The sequence below is a fragment of the Callorhinus ursinus genome, unplaced genomic scaffold, assembly GCF_003265705.2.
Source record: "Callorhinus ursinus isolate GAN/ISIS: 27379988/994484 unplaced genomic scaffold, GSC_fseal_2.0 scaffold3, whole genome shotgun sequence".
Taxonomy (NCBI): domain Eukaryota; kingdom Metazoa; phylum Chordata; class Mammalia; order Carnivora; family Otariidae; genus Callorhinus; species Callorhinus ursinus.
The window spans coordinates 23818161-23832905 of NW_027397065.1; the positions used below are offsets into that span (position 1 = coordinate 23818161).

The window sequence follows — 14745 nt, forward strand, 5'->3', positions numbered from 1 at the left end:
TATTATCAATATCTTCTGGACTTCTCCTATATCAAGTTTAAATTTCTCTGCTTGATTTTCAAATTATTCACAACCTAAAATTGCCCTACCTCTATAGACATATTGCCTTCACTTCCTTAAAACTTATTCTCTTTGAGCTTATTTCTTTGCTTGCCTATGTAATTTTGCTTATTCTCTCCGTATTTCCCCTCACTATTCCAATTCACCAGACCAGGGGCTCTATGTTGAGGACTTGGTTTTGCTAGGTACTGAATTACTAATGTTTAGCATAGTTCTGGTGGCGATCAGTTAATAAAATTCAGTGAATGAAAGGAAGACAGGCAGAAAGGGAGGAATTATTGTCTGTTCTGCCTTTCTTATACCTGCCTGGACATGCCCCATGTTTGTTTTTTCTACAAAGCTTCCTCTGACTCCCCTTGTCTTTATTGATACCGCAAATACAGACCTCAAAATTTAACATTATTTATAAACTTTCTTGTTTCCTTGGTTATACAGTCTATATGCGTTGTTGTTCCAATTTGGTGTGAGCTTCTTGAAAATGAGGATTATTTTTCTGTATAATTTTATAAAAAATTGTACATTAACTTACATTCACCATACATTTACTGTAATTTATGCCTCCTTCGTAGCAGCCTGTGTGCACAGTACTGGCAAATAAGTAGTACTTTGCACAGAGCTGAGCATATAGTATATGTTCAATAAAATTTTGTTGAGTATTCATAAAATGTGTGAGATATAAAATGGTGGTCACTCAGTTTGCATATAGAGAAGATAAAGTTTCTTTATCTCTTTGTTAATGTTCTTCAATGTTTTCTTCAGGGAAAGAAACCGAAAAGGCCAAGGAACGATATGACAAAGCGACAATGAAACTTCATATGTTGCATAATCAGTATGTATTGGCATTGAAAGGGGCACAGCTTCATCAGAATCAGTATTATGACACCACACTTCCTTTGCTTCTGGACTCCTTACAAAAGATGCAAGAAGAAATGATAAAAGCACTGTAAGTTCCATTTCCTATTTGGCATTTTAATTTAATTGAATTAATGTTATTTTCTCTCCTAGGTAAGCTTTTGGATAGAGGTTGTCTGTGTTTTGTGAACTTCATTATTGATCCAGCCCAATGTGTATTTCAGATCTGTTTTACCTTGGTCCTTCTTGATTTTCACTTCTGGTGTCCATTCAGCTTATTATCATCTTCTAAATCCTCCAGCTAGCCCTAAGAATGGTCCTTCTTTTTGTGTGTTTTTATTCTACTCCCATTACCTGGAAATTTAGGTAAAAAAAAAATCACTAGTTGACAAGTGTTAAGTGAATATCTATCTTCAGACGGTTGTGTTTAAATATTGAGCAACTGAGAAGTCCAAAGGAAATAATTTTTTTAAGTTTTTAATTTTAATTCCAGTGTGATATTAGTTTTAGGTGTACAATGTAGTGACTCAGCAATTCTATACATTACCCTGTGCCCATTGTGATAAGTGTATTCTTGATCCCCTTTATCTATTTCACCCATCAATCTACCACCTCCTCTCTGGTAACCATCAGTTCGTTCTCTTAGAGTCTGTTTCTTGGTTTCTCTCTCTCTCTTTTTCCTTTTGCTCATTTTGTTTGTTGTTGTTTCTTAAATTCTACACATGGGTGAAATCATATGGTATCTGTCTTTCTCTGATTGACTTACTTCACTTAGTATTAGAGAGCTCTAGCTCCATCAAAGGAAAGAATTTTTTGAAGGTTTATCTGCCAGCTTTTATTGTGTGAGGTTAAAATCAACAAATGTTTATTGAAGTTCTCCTGTATGTAAAACACACTGCCTGTGATTTGGCCACAATTTTTGCCTTCAAGAAGCTAACAATATACTTTGGGCAATATGTCAAAAGCATACATGTTTACCATAGACATCAATATAAGACAACAGAAAAAGATAAGCCATGCTTTGGTAGACTTCACCTGCTTCGTTAGCTGGTTTAGGTGATCTCCCATTTTCCCAGTAAAAAGATAAAAAAGTGTTTTTAGTTGACTTGAATATGTAAACTTCTAATGGTATTGATAAAATATCTACCTAAAATATTTAATGTATGAATTTGTATATACTTTATTTTTTATTAATTTTTAAAGATTTATTGAGAGAGAGAGAGAGAGAGCATATGAGTACATGAGTGGGGAGGGGCAGGGGAGAGAGAGACAGAGAATCTCAAGTAGATTCCCTGCTAAGCCCCACACGGGGCTCCATCTCAGGACCCTGAGATCATGACCTGAGCTGAAATCAAGAGTCAGATTTTTAACGTACTGAGCCACCCAGGCACCCCATAGTTATGTCTACTTTAAATTACATATTGTTGATTCAGAAATACTTCCTTTCTTATTCTCATTTCATTTGTCATTATTTTTTCAAATTCTTCACATGAATCCTCAATAATGGCATCTTCATCATCACTAGATGTCTTTTTGAGACATAGTAGTTTCCTGTAGCATATTATCTTTAACAGTAAATTATTTTAGATCTAGCATTTAAAATATTCAAGCATGATGATTTCACTGAAATTGAATTCCATGTCAATTTATTTAACAACATTAGGAGAATTCGTTTTTTAAAATTCTATTTGTCCTAAAGGTGGATATTAATAATCATCTCCACATCATATTATGGTATTGCTTTATGAGAGTTATCTAGATGGGGTCATTTACATTAATATCATTCAGTACTTTCAGGGATACTCAGATATTCAGAACCCCAGGGATATTTACTAAATCTGTTTTAAATTTCTCTGCCTTCCCCTTTTCTTTAAATTTTGTCAGGTGATTTCTGTAATCATTTCAAATTAGCATTGCCTGAAGCAGTTTGAATCTTTTTTTTTTTTTTTAAACCCAAACAGTATTTGGCTTTTGGGAGAATAGTAAACAAGAGAGATTTTGTAAGTAATAGTTTTTTATGAGTAATGATTTTGGAAAAGAAAAGCAAACTATGCCTTATATTTATTTGGGAAAAGGCAAGATAACCCTGTCTGTCCACACTCATTGTTGAGGCCGCTTTTGACCAGTGTATGTTTTGACAGCATAGCATTCTTTAGTTGGAGATCAGGTCTTTGCTACAGCATAGTTTTTCCTTTTGTATTCATTAGATAAAGCTAATAGGTTTTATGACATTTTTCCTGCTGACTGGAGGTCAGGAGAAGATCTAGATGTCACTGAAGGTATAGAACCAGTTGAACTTTCTAATTAAGTATAGAGGAAAGAGCAGGGGCCCAGGAGCAAGAGAAAACCAAGAGGTAGGACATTTGAGGAAGTAGCAGCCACTGGAGAGAAACATTAAAGAGACGGGAATTGATCCACAGTTCCATGTGCTGGAATTGAACATTTCTATGTTCAGTCTTTAGAAATAGAAAGTGATCAACCTGACCTTACATTTTGAACATGTCAAATACATGTTGGAAAAGGTAATGCCTTATTCTAGATCATTTGCAATTATTATATTATATCAAATGTAACTTGTTAATCTGTGCCTTTGTATAATCCCTTTACTATCCAGGTATATGAAATAAGGTGGTGCATAAAATCACCATCTATAGATACTGGTATTATATTTCTTACGTTTATTGTTCTGAATCCTTTTTCAGCCTGTGTTTCTCTTGAAAACTTAAAAATTTGTAAAATTTTATTTTTGTTTTCAGAAAAGGTATATTTGATGAATACAGCCAGATAACCAGTCTTGTTACAGAGGAAATAGTGAATGTCCATAAAGAGATTCAAATGTCGGTTGAACAGATAGACCCTAGCACAGAATATAATAATTTCATAGATGTTCACAGGTATGTATAATATTTTCATTCTTCTTTCAGTATTTGTGACAGTATTATTTTTTTCTACCATATAGTATTTAGCTAAATTAAAATAAGGTATTGAAGAGCTTGTTAGGACATACGATATTACTGATTAATTTATTTGCTTTTAATTATTTTTAAAGTTCTTTCTCAGTGATAACTATTTAATTTATATAATTATCTTTAAAAATTTGTCGGTTGTTACTGTATCATTGCTTAAACCTGTATTTAATCCATGAAGTTATATATTTTTTCAACATTTGTATAATGATAATACTATGACTATATGTATATTAAATTTATGATGCATCAATTATTTATCCATGCATACTCATTACCATTGTGACAGTAATAAAACAGGTTAATATCCATATTCTACAAGTGAAATTAAGGCTGAAATTATGTGACTAGATCTTGGTGCCTGGGGTTTAATTTGATTTATTCTATTTGTATTTACTCTATTTTGTGAACATAATTTTGGATTACACATATTCTGCCTTTGGTGTATACTAAGATATATTATGATAGTATATTCATATTGATCAAAATTATTTGGCATGCTTTATTAGAACAACGGCTGCTAAAGAGCAAGAAATTGAGTTTGATACTTCCTTACTAGAAGAAAATGAAAATCTTCAGGCAAATGAAATTATGTGGAATAATTTAACAGCAGAAAGTTTACAAGTAATGTAAGTATTTAGAAAATCCGAACAGTTTAAATATTAGTGTTATTATTTATAGTTTTACTTTATCAGATTTAAAATTCCAATCTTTATTTTTTCCAAGTAATGAAAAGTAAATTAAAAATGAACTGATTGTTGTTTGGTCAGAAAGAAATGTTTTGAAAAATATATTAACTTTATTCATTGTGATCACTAATTTTGGTAATTCTGAAAATCAAAATTCTGCGTGATGTTATAGTCACTTGCCCAGTTACTTATATTGGAATATTGGTTCATTCTTTTCAAAACTTACTTATTTATTTATTTCCCATTCAATACTCAAAACTTTCTGGCAGAACCATTTTGGAAATGAGAAGACTGAGTGGTAAAGAAGAAACTCATAGGTGTCAGAAGTATTTAGTATAAAAATTTGACTTTTAATTGAATTCTTTTCTCTTTAAGCAGGGATGCCTTCTGTTATATGCTTTTAAATAAATTAGTTCTTCACCTTGTTATTGTTGCCTAATATTTTAAAGGAGTTTTGAGAAATCTTAATGTGTTTTTAAGTCTTTTCAAGTATTAGAGGCTATTAATAGTATATTTTTAAATTTAGAAAACGTAGTTAATGGGATGCCTGGGTGGCTCAGTCAGTTAAGCATCTGCCTTCAGCTCAGATCATGATCCCAGAGTCCTGAGTTCGAGCCCCATGTGGGCTCCCTGCTGTGCGGGGCAAGGAGGGGGACCTGCTTCTCCCTCTCCCTCTGCTTGCAGCTCCCCCTGCTTGTGCTCTATCCAATAAATAGATGAAATCTTAAAAAAAAAAAAAAAAAGAAAGAAAGAAAGACAGGAAAGCATAGTTAAGGCACTCTACTTTTAAATGTTTAACTCAGGGGTCCCTGGGTGGCTCAGCTGGTTAAGCGTCTGTGTTCAGCTGGGTCATGAGCCCAGGGTCTTGGGATCGAGCCCCGTACTGGGCTCCCTGCTCAGTGGGGAGCTGTTTCTCCCGCTGTACTTCCCCCCTGTTCATGCTCTCACACTCTTTCTCTTTCAAATAAATAGATATTTAATTCATCCCTTGATTTTTTTTAGGAGCAACACAAAGAAACATTTATTAATAAGCACTGTATGTACTTGTCTTCTGGGTCAGAACCACGGCTAGGAATGATTATGCACTCATTTGTCTTCAATATTGGACATGTAGTATCATCTGACCTGTTGGCACTTTACCTCAAAGACTCAGCCAAAAGTCCCCATCTAATATAATTTAGCAATCTCCTTTCTATTGTTCAGTAATATTGTGGTGTTACAAATGATTAACTGAGTGGTAGGAGAGCTACAACTAGCTCTTGGAAAGGGGTTTGATAACTTTAAAGTTGGGCAGGTGGGACAGAAGAAACTAACAAATGCTTGTTGAATCACCTGAACAAAATGAAGGCTTAAAAGTTACGGTGGTTTGACTGTTGAGTGGAAGGGAGGCATGGGAGTACACTGAATTAGGGAGGTTTTTCTAGCAACCATATTGGGATTCTTGAAGCTATTCCCAAGTTTTGAAGTTCTTCACAGAAGTCTCACTTTGGATTTAGATATACACTTATAATGTTAGCTATCTTTAAACCAGTGGTCCTCACCCTGGGTGATTTTTGTCCTCAGGGAACATTTGACAATATCTGGAGACGTTTTTGTTTGTCAGGTGGGAAGGTACAGCTGGTAACTCGTGGGTAGAGGCCATGGATGCTGCTAAATATCCTACAGTGCATAGGACAGCTGCCTACAACAAAGAATTATCTGGTGAAAATGTTAATAGTGCCAAGGTTGAGAAATTCTGCTGTAAACAATAGAGTTGGATTTATGGTACAAAATGGATAGTAGAGTTTCTTAATTCTTGTGCAGTGACAAGTTTCATTTATTGATTCCTGTGCTGCTTGGTAAAGGAATATGACATAAATTACTCCTGTTTTTTTGATCATTGTATTGGTCCCAAGTAATTTATTCATTTATTCATCAGAATATATTTACTGTATATTTAAGGTTGCAAGGGTTAATACCTTAATGGATGCTAAAATCCATCAATTTGTTTTAAAAAACACCAAGAAAGAGTGAGCATAGAAATATTGGAGAATAATATGGTAAAATTAAAAATAGCTACCTGTTAAAGCTTATGTAAAATAAGAGATTTTGTGACCAAAGAATAATTTGTTTTATTGCTTTTCAAGGTATAATGAGAACAAAACTAGTTATGCGCATAAGTCATTTCTTAATTATGGTGATGAAGCAATGAAAAAAATGTAATAAATTAAGGATAATAAATCTTTGATAATGTGATAGAAAATTTAATTGCTTACATCTTACTGAGGCAAAACTTCAGCTACATTTCACTGAACAGTGTCTAAATAGGATAGGAGTTGAAGAGCAGGTTTCCCTCGAGAATTTTATTCTAAGAATGAGTTATACAGTGTGTTTATTGGCACTGTTAAAATAATCTAAGATAATACCATTAAAAATTTATATATATATACACACATATGTATATATTTAATATGATACAAAGTCTTGCTTTCCTTTTACCATAATATTAGTGCTTTAAAGTTAAACTAATTTCTTTCTTGAGGCACTAATTTATCAGTTTTGTTGTTGAATGTACGGAAACATTATATCCAATAGAAATGAATGAAACAAATGAACAGATAGATAGATAGCTTTGGAAAAATAAATACAAATGACCAATAGTCCTGTAACAATAAAGAAATATCCATTTTTAAAAAGGAAGCTATTCCACCTACCAGATTGGCAAGGATGAAATAATTTGATAATACCCACTGTTATGGAGGGTATAGAGAAATAAGCCCTCTTATAAAGTCTTGGCAGAAAGGTAAATTAGTGTAAGCTTCTTGGGAGGATAATTTTGCAACATACATCAAAATTGTACTTGCTTATACACTTTGAGTTGAAATTTTACTTCTAGAACTTTAGCCGATAGGTAAGCAAAGATCTATGTACAAGTGTAACATGGTGGATTGCCTGGTTCTGAATCCTTTCAGTATGACATTACCTCTGTGAAACTGGACACATTACTTAGTCCCTTTATGTGTCATTTTCCTCAAAAATAAAATGGTAATAATAATGGCTCCCAAATCATAGTGTTGTTGTAAAGCTTACATGCATGAATAAATGTAGAATACTTAGAATAGCATTCTAAGCACGTAGCAAGTTCTAGGTGCTGGTTTTGTTGTTTTTTTTTTAATTACTGCTTGGGGTGGACTCCAAGTGCAATGCTTAGTTTTTCATGGGCTTTTGGAAATACTTGAGGTCTGCAAACTTTTTGTTTGTTCCTAAATATGAAAAGAAAATTATGTTACAAGCTATATTATGTCACTTTCATTAATTATTAAATTTGGTAAAAACAAAAATATTTCAAAATTCATAGATTAGTTGTTTTTTTTTTTTAGTTAACATACAGTGTTATATTAGTTTCGGGTGTACAGTATAGATTTTAATATCTGCATATGAATGTGGATTTCTGAGAAACCACATTTTAATATACATGATATTAATTTTGATAGAGGCCAAGGATTATAAAGGTCTTAAAATAGTCATTTTGTTTTGGCAAAATACTGGAAACACCCTAAATATTCATCTATGAGGGGTTGGTTGAATTATGGTATATCCTTACTATATCCACAATTTATCTAGATTATGCAGGTTTTACTCTATTTTAAATAGAGTAAAGGTAGGTTTATATATATATGCTTTTATGGAAAGATCTTTAAAGTATACAATAAAAGTCAAAAGCAAGTTATACAGTAATATTTATGAAATGAGTCTATTAATAAAAAAGTAGTACATATATATGTCTGTATACATGTAGATGATATGTCGGAATGGAGGTAAATTTTATGAGGTGAGTAGGGAAGCTTGTTGGGGCCAATGTTTATAATAATGTTAAATAAATGTGGTTTTATTTCTCTCATCTTTGCAGTTTTATTGTAGCATGACTCTCTCCAGAATATTAGCTATTTGTTTTTACTCCCATTGTGTCACTTCCTATCCTTTCACTAAACATTTGTTCCCCAATCACATTGCTGTATATAGTTTTAGAATAGAACACTCTCAAAAGCGTTTTTTGAAAATGCCAATGTTTTATGGCCTGTGCTTCCCCATGTTCTATGTTTTTCCTGAGCCCATTTAAGAGCTGTAATAAGAAATAGTATAGGAAAACTTCAAAACTGTTTGTTTGTTTTGCATTCCTTTATGTTTATTTCAGTGATCTGGTGACCCTGTCCTTTGTGAAAGGGTACATTAGTTTGGAAGTGAGAATCATTAGTATTTGACTCCTGGAGGATTCTTCTAATAATGCAAGTCATGCTGGCACTCTGCCAGACTGCTGATTCGTAGTGACTGTGAAACAGAGAAAAAAACTGGACTACATTTCTCTTGGACTCTTCAGAATTTTTGGCTAAATGTTGGATGTTACAGATGATTAATTAACATCTTTGTTGAATAAGCAAGTGAATGAAGAGGGTTTTCTGGAGAGATTTCAGAGAGTTTTTGAATAGTAGATGTCCTCCTCTCTGGCTTTATGTTAGGATCAGTAAAGAAGCTTTAAAAAATGCTGATGTCTGGGACCTAACCCAAACCAATTAAATCAAGTTTTGTGAGGGCATGGTCTAGGCATGGGGATTTTTTGTAAACTTTCCAGGTGACTTTATCGTGTGGACAGGATTGAAAATCTGTACCATAAACCCAGTAAAATTATGTGTAGAAATATGTGTGTTACTTTCTGGTGGCAGGTTCCTACAAATTTTCAGAGGCCTTCGACCCAAAATGGCTAAGGACTGTTGCTCTACTTGAATAAGTATCTTTCATATTTAAAGAATGTCTTTTTGTTAAACTTTTCTAATGAGTTTGTATTCCTCAAGTTGTATAATGTCAGGACGCCTGGGTGGCTCAATCGGTTAAGCATCTGCCTTTCGCTCAGGTCATGATCCCAGGGTCCTGGGATAGAGCCCCACATCGGGCTCCCTGCTCAGCGGGAAGCCTGCTTTCTCCCTCTGCCTCTCCCCCTGCTTGTGCTCTCTTTCTCTCTCTGACAAATAAATAAATAAAGTATTTTTTTTTTTTTAGGGTCTAATTCTGTTTTTAAAGTTTTTTATTGTTATGTTAATCACCATACATTACATCATTAGTTTTTAATATAGTGTTCCATGATTCATTGTTTGTGCATAATACCCAGTGCTCCACGCAGAACGTGCCCTCTTTAATACCCATCACCAGGCTAACCCATCCCCCCACCCCCTCCCCTCTAGAACCCTCAGTTTGTTTTTCAGAGTCTATCATCTCTCATGGTTCGTCTCCCCCTCAATAAATAAAATCTTTTAAAAAAAGTTGTATAGAGTAACAAGAAAGAGTAGCATTTTTACAATAGTCTTACTGGGAATTCCTTTTTGTCTCTGTCTTTTCTTCTCCTCTGCCATACTTCTGGGTCAGTGTTAAATTGTAAGGTATTTGAAGTTCAAGTAGATGCCCTTTACCTAAGGTTATATCTTTCACTTTGCTATTCATAAAAAGACTCCTTTTAATTTGGGAAGGGGGCTTTTTTTTTAAATTCCTAAATGTAACATACAAATTGTCATTTTTATTAGCAGAAACTTACTCATATATTTAATAATTTCTATTCTTGGTTCCTGCTTATGGTACCATGTAGAGTTTTCACAGCTAAATGTAAGAGGTTCTGACGTTATTACACAACTAGTATTTATATCCAAAAGAGGGCTTGATGGAAATCTGATGTTATAATAATATTAAATGACAAAGTTACTGCATTTACCCATCTAAATATGTGCCATGAAGCATTTTATCATATTCTCATTATTTGTATCAGCTACATTTATGAAGGTATGGTATATAGAAGACTTAAACTCAAGTATTTGTAGAATTGTTTATTTCCTACTTATGGGAATTTTTTTTTTCATGGTAGATCATGATGTCGTACAGGGCTGCTTCCTCAGCCTCTGATAATTTCTAACATGGACACCCAAGATTCTACACTTCCTATCACACATGCATTTAAGTTGCATCTCCTTCAAGCTGCAATCTGAGGTTGTTTCTTTTGTCTTTGTGATCTACAGCCTCTCTTCTTCCACTTCCTCACCCTTCCCCCATCTGCCTCTGTTTTGAATCACTCTTCTTTGCCAAATGCTAGAAAAGATACTATATTGATTTTAATCATCCATTTATTAAGATTATATATGCAAATATTTCCTCTCATCTAATCACTATTTAATTGAATAATTTGGGACTCAGTAATTTTAGCTCATCAGAATAACTTGAAGAAGATAGATCTATAAAATTTTGAACATTAGAAGAATATATGTGTTTATTACATTGGGTTTGACATTTGGAATAGATGAGGCATCCGTTTGTGACCTGAGCCGAAAAAGGCAGACGCTTAACCGACTGGGCCACCCAGGCGCCCCTAAATAAGAATTGAAGAATAGTAATTATCTGTGTGGAAAAGTAATTCTTTTGGATTTTATGGGATATGAATTAGCAAACTGCAGGCTGTGGGCCATATCCTGCTTGCTACTTATTTTTGTGGAGTCTGTAAGCTAAGAATACTGTTTACATTTTTAAGTTCAAAAAAATCAATGGAAACATATTTTGTGACACACAATGTAAAGTTTAAATATCAGAGTACATAAATAAAGGTTTATTAGAACACGGCCATGCTCATTCATTTATCTATTGTCTGTGGGTGGGTCTATGGGTGATTTCTTGCTACAATGACAGAGTGGAGCATTTGTGACAGAGACCATATATGGCATTCCCTTCACATCACACTGCTGCTTAGGGCACTACAGATCCTAGTGACATTGTTCTAACTCAGTAGCATTTTGAGTGCCGCACATACTGCTCTATTACAGCATTTGAATGGCTTTTTGTTATCAGCTCATGCTGATCATGTCAAAACCAAAAAAGAGAATAGATTTTGAATGTTACACCTTTTAAAATTTTTAAGATTTTAATTCCAGTGTAATTAACATATAAGTGTTATATTTGTTTCAGGTGTATGATAGAGTGATTCAGCAATTCTATATATTACTTGGTGCTTATCAAGATAAGACACCGTGGAGTGTGGATTATTTTGTTATTCAATTAGATGGCAAAGTATTGTGTTTATTATGCAATGACACTATGGCTGTGCTAAAATGTCAACAATGTATGTTGACATTACCAGTCTAAATACTCATTTCAGTATTACCAACTTGCAGGAGAGCACTAGTCAGAAAAATTATAAAATTTAAAATGGAGGGGCACCTGGATGGCTCAGTCAGTTAAGCATCTGCCTTCGGCTCAGGTCATGGTCTCAGGGTCCTGGGATTGAGCCCCTATTCAGGCTCTCTGCTCAGCGGGGAGTCTGCTTTTCCCTCTCCCTCTGCCTCTCCCCCTGCTCCTGCTCATGCTCTTTCTCTCTCTCTTAAATAAATAAATAAAATCTTTAAAAAAAATTTTAAATGGAATACCTCAGCACAGCCGACTTTCTTTAGAAAAATACGAAAATGAGGATGCAACCAAAATAAGTTTCTGGGTGGCTCATTTGTTATCTGAACAGGGAAAGGCATTTACCACTGGTGAATTAATTAGTGTTTCACCGCGGTAACTAAGGAAATAGGAAATATGTCTAGAGAAAATAAACTTATTTATGTCTGTTAGTCTTTCAGTGAGAACATTTGCTTGAAGAGTGAGAAGATTGGGAGCTACATCATTAGTTAATTTAAAAAATAAATGATTTCAAATGGCTTTCCCTGTCTCTTGATAAGTCAGCAGGTGTGATCAAAACTGCTCAGTTGTTTGTTTGAGGAGTCAATGCCAAGTCTGACGTGACTGAAGAATTACTCTCTAGGAATAGTTTTTGTGGCTCAACTACAGACAAGAATATTTTCAAAGAGATCGAGAAAACACTAATTCAGTACAAACTGAAGTGTTACAAATGATGGTGTTAAAAATGTGTGGATCAGAAAGAGGCTTAGTTGAACAAATTTACAAAGCTTTTGAAAATGTTAGGTGTTTACCAGGTATGATTATTCATTGTATTTTTCATAAGGAGGCACTTCATGGAAAAATTTGAATCTAATCATGTGTTCTTAAATTAATAATGTCAGTAATGGCCTTCATTTGCTCTCAAGGACTTGACCATCGTCAGTTCCATGAATTTTTTGTCAAAAATTGAAATAGAATATCCCCACTTGCCCTATCACATAGGATTCTGATGAGTTAGAAGTAGTAAAGTTTTATTTTTTTTTTTTTTGAGGTCAGAGCCAAGACAGATTTTTCTAAATCAGAATTTCCCTCAACCACCATTATTCAACACTGAATTCCAAAAGCTTCAGAAAAATTAGCTTGTGCTAAAGACTTGAATATTTTCCTAATATATTCAACCTAAAATTACAAGATAATACGTGCTAATATGCAGAATTTATACTGTAGTAAAATCATTTAGATGACAACTAATGTTACTTGAATCCCAGGTAATGGCAGGCTATTGTATGTATTTCCTGTGCCATCAAACATTAAAACATGAAGCAACATTACCATTCCCACCAAATTTGTAGCTGATGTATTTTCTAAGCTCAAGCTATATTTCTAATAGTGAGTTTTGGACCTCTGTACAAGTATTTCGGCATTTCAAAAATCCATTCAACTGTGCAATTAAGGAGTTCCCACCTAACTTTCAGTTAGGAGTGATGAGTCTGCAATGTAATGACATGCTAAAAAGCATGCAATGTCATTTTATAAATGCCTTCTAAGCTGTAAATATACTCAAAGTCATATGCTTATGATTATTATTGATATTTGGCAGTATCTATGTGAAAAGATCCTTTCAAAGATGAAATACATGAAATCTCATTATATATCTGCTTTAACAGATGAACATTTACATTTGATTTTGATGATGAGCACTAACTTTGAACCCCAATGAAGGGAAAAATTATTACCTTCAAAAGATTTCTGTCCTCATTAACACACCAGTGTTACGCTGAATTGTACCCAATTATTATATTTTTAATTTTTCAATAAGATATTTGTATTTGTTTTCTCTTTGTTATGTTAGTACCTATATAATAGCCTTGATTTTGTCTCTTGATGGCAAAGCCTAAAATACTTATTTTCCAGACCTTTACAGAAAATGTTTGCTTACTCCTGTTGTAGGGAATGATGCCAATTTAACCCATTAGGCTGTCTGAATCAACCTTGTCAATCAATGGAACAATAAATAATGCAGTACTCTCACATTTTAAGTAGGACTGTCGTTTTATCAAGTTTGTTTTTTGCTGTTGTCATTTATAGTCTTAGTTCAAGTTTGGTGTTTGGTTTGAATGAGTGACTGGGAAAGATTTGGAAATATGTAAACTATTAGAAGGCAGGTGACATGTTAAAAGGATATTGTGATTAAGAGACACAAAGAAATCACATAGAAGAAGGCAGCTGGATTTGTTGGTTGGGTTGGATTAGGTTGTGTGTTAGGAGATAATATATTTAGTAGAAACTCATAACTTTTGTTTGGTTGATTAGGAGCTATTTTCTGTTTAATCTTGAGAAAGCTAATAAAGATTTGTGTCATGGTATAGAAGGTCACCCATAAATTGCTATGCTGCTGCAATTATATTTTAAGAAAGAGATCATAAGAAATTTTTATTTCTTCAATTTATGTTGCAGTCATAGAGAAAAAGAGATGTCAGAAAAATTACTTGAGGCAACTGTAACCCTTTTCTGTTTTTTAATTTTTTTGATTAGCCCAAATGTCACAATGATTGTGACAGTATTGGAAGTTTATAATGTATAGATTTTTAGGAAGTTACATTTCTGCAAGAGTGCTATAAGATTTAGATAACGATGGCCAATGGTTTGAGGATAGAAAAGTTTCTATATAAGTACTGAAAACTTATTACTATCTACAATTGTTTTTGGCTTTTGTGTTTTTAAATAACATTAAGTCTTTAAAAATTATCCAGCTAATGCTTGCAGATGATAAAATCCATGAAATCTTACAAAAGGGGGTACAGTGGAAATCAAAGCTTTCCTTTTTATAGATTCCATTTGTACTTTCCTGTGTTAACTGGTGAAAAAAGTGCGTGTATCTTTCCAGAATGTATATACAAGCATATCCATGTATATAAATTGTTTTCTTGACTTAAATGGGCTTATTCTATGCATACTTTTTTGCATTATCCTCTTTTTTAATATATATGAAATATTTATAGTGTACA

General features: G+C 33.6%; 1 protein-coding gene across 7 annotated transcripts in view; it reads left to right on the top strand.

The window, feature by feature from the left end:
- Positions 1–14745, top strand: part of FER (FER tyrosine kinase) — a 457408-nt gene that overhangs the window by 120659 nt on the left and 322004 nt on the right. For all 7 annotated transcript variants that reach the window (XM_073888931.1, XM_025866872.2, XM_073888926.1 and 4 more), the window contains 3 exons: positions 820–1003; positions 3669–3806; positions 4388–4507. In XM_073888931.1, coding sequence (XP_073745032.1) covers positions 820–1003; positions 3669–3806; positions 4388–4507 — 442 coding nt within the window. The remainder of the gene's footprint in view (positions 1–819; positions 1004–3668; positions 3807–4387; positions 4508–14745) is intronic.